The sequence below is a fragment of the Pyrus communis genome, chromosome 12, assembly GCF_041283825.1.
Source record: "Pyrus communis isolate YQ-2024b chromosome 12, ASM4128382v1, whole genome shotgun sequence".
NCBI lineage: Eukaryota > Viridiplantae > Streptophyta > Magnoliopsida > Rosales > Rosaceae > Pyrus > Pyrus communis.
The window spans coordinates 24,707,800-24,716,866 of NC_142576.1; the positions used below are offsets into that span (position 1 = coordinate 24,707,800).

General features: G+C 37.7%; 1 protein-coding gene across 1 annotated transcript; it reads left to right on the top strand.

Moving 5' to 3' along the window:
- Positions 1-207: 207 nt before the first annotated feature.
- LOC137746134 (trihelix transcription factor PTL) lies at positions 208-3,264 on the top strand. The gene is made up of 2 exons (XM_068486214.2): positions 208-945; positions 1,832-3,264. The coding sequence occupies exons 1-2, from the start codon at positions 470-472 to the stop codon at positions 2,961-2,963; spliced, it is 1,608 nt and encodes a 535-aa protein (XP_068342315.2). The 5' UTR covers positions 208-469; the 3' UTR covers positions 2,964-3,264.
- Positions 3,265-9,067: the final 5,803 nt, after the last annotated feature.

Consider the following 9,067-nt stretch of genomic DNA (forward strand, 5'->3'; position numbering starts at 1 on the left):
CTCCACTACTGCATGTCATAGTATCTCCGTAGACGATAATGTTAATACGTTCCACTTTTAAGCATTTAGAAGAAAAAAACTAAATAAACGTGTTAATTTTAAGTGGTATGATAATATTAAAACGCACCCGATTAACCTCTCCGCATACTCAATCCATCCAAGTTGCATCCTTCGCTTATCCTCGTGCCCAAACACTACAAATTTCACGCTCTAGACGAAATGAGTCACTAGACGTATACATGGATACATAAACACACACATACACTCTCAGACATGGGACCATTGTCCTGTGCTTAAATTCCAGCTTTTTCGTGAACGACACGATCCGACTCTGCCGCTCTCTCTCCTCTCCTCTCCTCTCCTCTCCTCTCTTACTCTCCCTCTCACTCTTCTTTTTGTTCTTCATTTTTCTCTCAATATTTCTTCTTTTAAGTGAACATTTGTTTCTTGTTCTTCTTCTTTGTTCTCCATGGAAATGGAAGATCAGTACAATATGGCCGATCTCCGGCAACTCATGAACGGAGGTCGGACCCACTTCCCCTCCATCCCACTACAACCCACTACCGAGCTCTTCCCGAACCACCACCGAGGACCTCCTCCTCCTCCTCCTTCTCTTCACCACCAACACCATCCGTACGAGCAGCTCATGATGATAGACCGTCCTCAAACCCACGAGATGATCCCTCGTGGGCTTCACCATCATCATGAGTTTCGCTCTCCGGACTCTACTAGTGCTGCAGGTGTAACTACTCCTACTACAGTTACGGCAGCTCCTTCTCTTAGTGGCGGTGGCTTGGAAGCTGAAGCTGGCGGGTGTCTTGGCGGTGAAGGGTCCGGAAGGTGGCCGAGGCAAGAGACTCTCACTCTTCTGGAGATCCGATCCGGGCTTGATTTTAAGTTCAAAGAGGCTAATCAAAAAGGTCCTCTCTGGGATGAAGTCTCTAGGTATGTAAATACATACATATATACATACACTTGTACCAGTATACACCCTACCCTAGCATATCTACTTATCTTCTTCTTCTTCTTAAATTTTCAAATTTTTTTGTTCACTCTTGGTTTGTCAAATTTGTTTTGGTCATCATTATTATGTGATTTCTCTTAATTAATTGGTGCATGATAGTAACTTTGGCATGAAGGTTTAAGTAAAATCATATTCGGGTACTTCCATTGTGTTTCTATTTATTAATTAAAATTATTTTGAAGCAATTTGTGGATAGTTTTCCATGTTTTGAGTTGGAAAATAATTATATATATATATATATATATATATATATAAGCAATTTCAGTTGATCAGTTGCGAACTGAGTTCATCAGTTGAAAATGTGACCCTTCTTTCAAACACAAATTTTTGTTTTTATTTTATTTTTGCCATAATAATTAATGGTTGGTTGGCCTCTTCCATGCTTGAGTACTATATATTAGTCGACTGGCTTTTATCTGATATTGAAAAGACATGATACACAATGAAAATACAGCCCCCCTACAAGACTATACATTCTCTTTCTTTAGAAAATTTGAAAGGTCATATGCTTAATTGGGATATCATAACATCATCATTAGCAAAGAAATGATCATAAATATTTCACATGGCCACAACATTTTAATGGGTTTTTAGCTTAGTTATTTTAAAATTCGATTTTCAATTTAAGGCTACTTACCAATATCCTCTTCATATAACCAATCACTATGACACTCTGCTTAATTACAAGCCGACACTACCAGGATTGCAAGTCTTTTACTAAGAAAGTGTTGTATTTGTTTTTTGTCTTAGAACCCAGTTTTTATTTCCTTTCATCTGCCTCCTATTTATAATAAAAATTTGTGGCAGGATCATGTGTGAGGAACATGGGTATCAAAGAAGTGGGAAAAAATGTAGAGAGAAGTTTGAAAATTTGTACAAGTACTACAAGAAAACAAAGGAAGGAAAGGCTGGAAGACAAGATGGAAAGCATTATCGGTTCTTTCGACAGCTCGAAGCTCTCTATGGAGAAACTACCAATACCGTAGTCTCACCATCTTTGCCTGCAGAAACCCATTTCGTTGGTAATAATAGTAACAATTATCGTTACCAAGCAGCCGGCAATGCTCAAGCAAATCAAGAGATCACTACTCCCTATCATCATCAGTCATCTGATCAAAAGCACTGTGACAGCCTCAGCCTCTCGAATTCATCCGAGTTCGAAACCTCCTCCTCAGAAGATCAAGACATTAATAATGATGTCAGTGCAGCCGCAATGGACAATGATTCGCAGGAGGTGAAGACAACGAGGAAAAGAAGAGGAGGAATTGGACGGAGGGGTTGGAAAACGAAGATAAAAGAGTTTATCGATGCACAAATGAGGAAGCTGATTGAGAAGCAAGAGGAGTGGTTGGAGAGGCTAATGAGGACCCTTGAGCAAAAGGAGAGGGAGAGGGTGGTGAGAGAGGAGGAGTGGAGGAAACAAGAAGTTGATAGGGTTGAGAGAGAGCAAAATTTCTGGGCCAAAGAGAGGGCATGGATTGAAGCTAGGGATAAGGCTTTGATGGATGCACTGCACAAGATATCGGGAGGATCATCATCAACTGATCAAGCGAAAGCTACTAATTACAATTCTTCATCACCTGATCACAATGATCCTGATCAAATAGTTCATAACATGAGTAGGAGTGCCAAGGAGTTATTCATGAATAAGAAGCGAAAGGAGAATGCAAATTCGAGAAGTGCATCGGCAGCCTGTTACTTTCAGAGCAATGAGTCGTGTTCCTCATTGTATAGTAGTCAAGGAGGGTATTGTGGTGAAATGAGTAATGACCAAGGTAACCATGATGGTTCTAACAATTCTCCTAATGGTGGGAATAATGCAAGTAATGTGGGGAGCAATGCAGTGCCTGATAATTGTTTTCCGTTCTTGATGAGTGAGGGGGAGAACTTGTGGGAAAATTATGGATTGAAGCTGAGCAAGGGAAGCCAAAACCAGTGATGATAATATTATATGAGGTGTAATATTATTACTTTGTACTAGGTGATCATCAGCTAGCTAGCTGCAGAAGACAACTACCTTGGTTGAATTTTGTTATGGGGTTTAACAAATTTGAAAAAAACCTCTCTCCCTCTGTGATGGTCTCATGTGAGGTGAGGTTTACAGTATGATCATGTAAGCAAGGAGCTAACTGGGGGTTATTTATGTGTAGGGTTTGATTGATGTTTTAATCATGGGACTGAAGTCTAAAGACATGGAAATTTTAGAGGAAAATAATTATGGATTTGGACAGGTTGCAGTACTGCTAGCGTTGGGTTATCATGAAAATGGTATATGTTTTTGTGGGTTTTCATTTGTTTTAAGCTTCATTTTTTTCATCTTACATGCGTGAGTAAATATTGTTTCTCATTTTGTGAAAACTCATGACATGGATTCCAAGCAGGCCATACTAAAAAATGAATGCATATTGAACATAATATTAAGAGCCAAGTTTTGAGCATTGTTAATTTGTACTTGAATTTGAATTTCCCTTCCTGTAGATAAGAAGAATTTAGTGTAGAATCGCTTGTATAATATATTAAAAATAAAATTAAAAAAAAAAAACGTTATATTAAGAGAATAATTTCTTGTTATAGATTAGAAAAAAAAATTGCAATAGACCAGATAAACCCACGAACTCTCTCCTTATGCAGTATACAAGGACGGAGGCAGCTAAGGCCCACTGATTGCGGCTGCCTCCACTAAAGTTTTGTGCGAAGGAAACAATATATGATGCTTACATAAGGGGCAAATAACATATTTACCATATTATTCATGCTCCTTCAAAAAATAAAAGATATATATAACTTGAATTTATTATATTTAAGTACTTTAACTGCTCTGTTGAAATTTTCAAATTATATTATAAAAATAAGTGATCATTGTGAAAATAAAAAATACCTACAAGTTGGCTTAATGAAATTTGAGAAGAAGAAAAATAAAGCAGTGAAATTATAGAAGATATTCTACTATCATAATGTTCTCAAGTATAGTTAGAAGTTAAGGTCGCACCCGCTAGAGAAAACTTCCAACTCTATCCCTAGCATTATAGCATGTCAAATGCTAGACAGTCGATAACTTTAATCATTTGGCTGAGTGTAACCATGAACTTCATAACTTACTAATTAGTTTTTAGGTCGAAACATCCGTACCATTTGTCCAACAGTTTAATTGGTATCTATTATACAAATCTCGGTCGTTCAAAGTAGCTAGGTTACGTTGCCTGTATTTTAAATTACAGAAATGCTGGGTTAATAAGATCACATGAGGGAGTATTCAATATATCTCTCCAACATTTAACTAATCTTGTGGTTGAACTCCTCAGCATGTAATAGGGCTCCGATAGGTTAAGCTTGTTCTACATGCATGCATGCATTGTTCAAGGACTTCACAGGAAAATATGGTTTTTTTTTTTTAGTTTGTTTTAAATAAGCTTCAAATGTTTGTGTTAGTGTACGATGCAACGTAGCAGAAAATGTTTTTTATGGCATGAAAGAAATTTTTGTTCACAAAATTGGAAATGTGAAATTATCGGTTGAATTTGATTTTTAAATAGAGTAGAAAATAGGCGAAGTTACGACATAATTAAAAGGTGTGCTTTAATAAAAAAGAAATTGTGTGTTAACCAAGTAATGGTGAGGGAGGGGTGCGCCAATGGGTTAGGGTTAGTGCAATTTTCCACAGTTTGTCAGAGTATCCCATACTTCGATGTATAAAATATTTTGAAGCACCATAAAATTTTTCAAGATTAGGATAGATCGAAGTTCGATTCTTTACAATATAGCCAAAAAATAAAGAAAATTCCCGTACTCTGAAGGAAGTTGCCTTCTCGATCAGATGAGCAGATATAGCATGGCTGGTTGGTACGTACTAGCTATAGAGAACTGACAATATTTGGAAGCAGGCAAGGCATGTCATGTGCAGCTTCGTAGCAAAGCAAACGTACGAATTGTATCACCAAAAACATGTCATTATTTGCAATTAAAGGCACTCGAGTATTGATTTCCATGCAGTTTTAAATTACAGCCAGCTGAGTGATATATGTAACACTGAGAGAAACTAATTAGTGTAGCATATATATACATCATTCTGCTGTAACATATATATGACTGTCGGGAGTCTATAGAATTACATATTTTCATATACAATAATACACTTTTTCTTTTGACGTACATGGTTTTGGAAATACAAAAGTTTTAGCATAAATGTTTTCTTCTTTTATTTATTAGCACTAGTCGTTTGTAAGTTTTGAACTCGATACCTCCTCAAGCAAAGTGAAGATTTGTACTAAAAATGGACCTGGATTGGGTTTTATAAGATCGTATCAAGCTTTCATTGCTTACTACAATTGTCATTTTCTTTCATATATTTTCTTTTATATGTCTTTTGGTTTTAGAGAAAGTTTCATATATTAGGTTTAATTAGTTCCATTGACTATCTTGATGAAATATGTAGTTATAGGCAAGCACGCTCATTCTGTCAACTGAGATATTCAAAAGTTCAATTAGATCAGATTTAGTTTATTACATGTTCGAATTCCTTTACTTTTGCTTTTGGTCCTGATTTCAAATTAGCCATATTAGTGTATAAGTTGTGAGCTAAGTAAAGTTAAAGTAAATAAGCCTTGTTTCTAATTGTGTATTCACTTAGTCTTAGATTATGACAAGTGTAAGGCTGAGATTGTATTGTTGGTTGTGTGTATCCAGCTAAGCCTTGTTAACAGAATTATTCCCTTTTTCACGAGTGTGTGTGCTGTGTGGAAAATATATTTTAAAAAGAAAGAAAAGGTTCCTCTGTAACTTGCAGAGAGAATAGCAGTCAATTTCTACATTCTCAGTGCACTTTCTTCTTCTTCCATTTTACAAAACGCTAACATGGCCTCAGAGCCAGGATCGATTGTTTGAGATCTGGGCGTAAAACCAATCGAGCTACACTCGAACTCGTTCCGGGTTGGGTGACGTTGCCGGAAATTTACAAAACTCGATTTCGATTTGTATTCGCATCATCAAAGCTCGAAGATGGCTGGACCTGGAAGTTCTGAGGTGAGAACTCCGATCTTCTCTGGTGAGAACTACGAGTTCTGGAGAATCAAGATGGTGACGATCTTCAAATCTCATGGGTTATGGAAATTAGTTGAAAAAGGGATTACGATCTCAGAAACAAAGAAGAAGAAGAAGGCTGAAGGAAGCTCAGAGGAAGAAGAAGACGATGAGAAAATGGTCGCAGCATATATGCAAGATGCAAAAGCTCTGGGTATTATTCAGAACGCAGTCTCAGATCAGATATTTCCTCGGATTGCTAATGCAGATTCTGCGAAGATGGCTTGGGATCTGTTATATGGCGAGTATCATGGTGGAGATCAGGTGAGATATGTGAAACTACAAAATCTGAGACGTGAATTTGAGTATGCTAGGATGCGTGATGATGAAACTCTGTCTGGGTATCTTACTAGGCTAAATGAATTGATCAATCAGATGAAAACATTTGGTGAGATTCTGTCTAATGAAAGGCTTGTACAGAAAGTGCTCATTAGTCTCAGTAAACCATATGATCCCATATGTCTAGTTATTGAAAATACCAAGTGCTTAGAAACTGTAGAACTGCAGGAGGTTGTAGCAATTTTGAAGAGTCAAGAACAACGATTTGATTTGCATAGTGTTGATGTCATTGAAAAGGCTTTCGCCTCATTCTCTGTGAGTTCAAAAGGACAAACCAGTGGAAATGCTCAATCTGGTACATTCAAATCCTATAAGCACTTGAATTCGAAGGGAAAGAAATGGGAATCTAAGCCTAAGTTTCAACAGAGGTCATTCACTAATCCTACACAGAACTCAAACTCTTCTGGGTATGTGAAGCAAGATATAGTTAAACCACAGTGTAAAGTGTGCTCTAAGTTTCACTTTGGAGAATGTCGATACAAGGGGCAATCCAAATGTCACAACTGTGATAGGTTTGGACATTGGGCTAGAGAATGCACAGCAGGCAAGGTTGTTCAGAAGGCAAACTGTGCTAATCAGGCAGAAGTGACAGGTAATCTGTTTTATGCTAACAGTGCAATTACTGAGGTCAAGGTGAATGAAAACTGGTACATTGATAGTGGTTGTAGTAACCACATGACTGGAAATGCTGAGCTACTTAGGGATGTAAAGACAAATGTCACTGGAAAGGTACAAATGCCCACTGGAAATCTGGTAGATGTTGCTGGAATAGGTTCACTTATGATTGATACAAATTCTGGTAGTAAATGCATCAAGGAAGTCATGTTTCTACCTGGTTTGAAGGAAAATCTGTTGAGTGTGGGACAGATGGACGAACATGGATATTATTTGCTATTTGGTGGAGGAGAGTGTTGTATCTTTGATGGTCCTTCACTTGATTGTCTGGTTATCAAGGTTAAGATGAAAAGTAATAGGTGCTACCCTTTGTTTTTAATGCAAACTGATCAAGTTGCATTGAAAACTAGTGTAGCTGAATGTACCTGGACTTGGCACAAGAGACTAGGACACCTAAATCTTAGAAGCCTCAAGCAGCTTAGAGAAAAAGAAATGGTGCATGGTCTTCCGCACCTTGAAAATGTTGATGGTGTGTGTGCAGGATGTCAAATGGGAAAACAACACAGAGATTGGTTTCCAAAAGGACAAGCTTGGAGAGCCAAGAATCCTCTAGAATTGATACACACAGATTTGTGTGGTCCCATGAATAATGAATCAATTGCTGGGAATAAATATTTCATGTTGTTTATTGATGATCACACAAGAATGTCATGGGTTTATTTCCTACGACATAAGTCTGAGGCACTAATCTGTTTTAGAAAGTTCAAAACAATGGTGGAGTTACAATGTGGATTTAAAGTGAAATGTCTAAGAAGTGACAGAGGGGGAGAATTTCTCTCAACTGAATTCAGCAAGTTGTTGGAATCTAAAGGCATACAAAGACAGTTATCCATTGCTTATACTCCACAGCAAAATGGAGTAGTGGAGAGAAAGAATAGAACAGTTGTAGAGATGGCTAAGGCAATGCTTCATGATAAGAGCATGCCATACTTTCTGTGGGCAGAAGCTGTACATACAGCTGTTTATATTCTGAACAGATCGCCTACAAAAGCTCTTGAGAACATGACTCCTTTTGAAGCCTATAGTGGGAGAAAACCAGGAATTGGTCACTTAAAGGTGTTTGGATCACTCTGTTATGTTCATGTACCAGCTGAAAGAAGACAAAAGCTTGATGCAAAGTCTGTCAAAGGTGTGTTTGTGGGTTATGCAACTTGTGAGAAAGGGTACAGAGTATTTGATCCATGTTCAAGGAAGCTAATTCTATCAAGGGATGTGATCTTCGATGAAACTATGTCTTGGAATTGGAAGGAGAATTCAGAGAAGTCTATTGCAATAGCTAACATTCAAGATCAGTATAGGACTGTGAATGATTTCAGTCTACAAGAAGTGACAGAAATAGTAGACAGTAATCAAATGGAAGAACAAGATAAAGATGTCTCTGAAACTGTTGAGATCACTAGTCCATATGACCATACACCAGTTAAATGGAGAAATATCAGTGATATCCTAGCACAATGCAATCTTTGTATTGTGGAGCCAGAGAAGTATGAGGAAGCTGCACAAGATAAAGCTTGGATAAAAGCTATGAAAGAAGAATTGTCCATGATTGAGAAAAATGAGACTTGGAAGCTTGTAGACAGACCAAGTGATAAGCAGGTTATTGGTGTGAAATGGGTGTTCAAAACCAAACTAAATTTGGATGGCTCAGTACAAAAGAACAAGGCAAGGCTGGTTGCTAAAGGATATGTGCAGAAACCAGGATTTGATTACAATGAGACGTTTGCTCCAGTTGCCAGATTGGACACCATCAGAACACTAATTGCGCTTGCTGCACACAGAAGCTGGAAGCTATTTCAATTAGACGTTAAGTCTGCTTTCTTAAATGGAATATTGCAGGAAGAAGTATATGTTGATCAACCTGAAGGGTTTGTGATTAGTGGCAAGGAAGATAAGGTTTACAAGCTGCACAAGGCTCTTTATGGCTTGAAACAGGCGCCTAGGGCCTGGTATGGA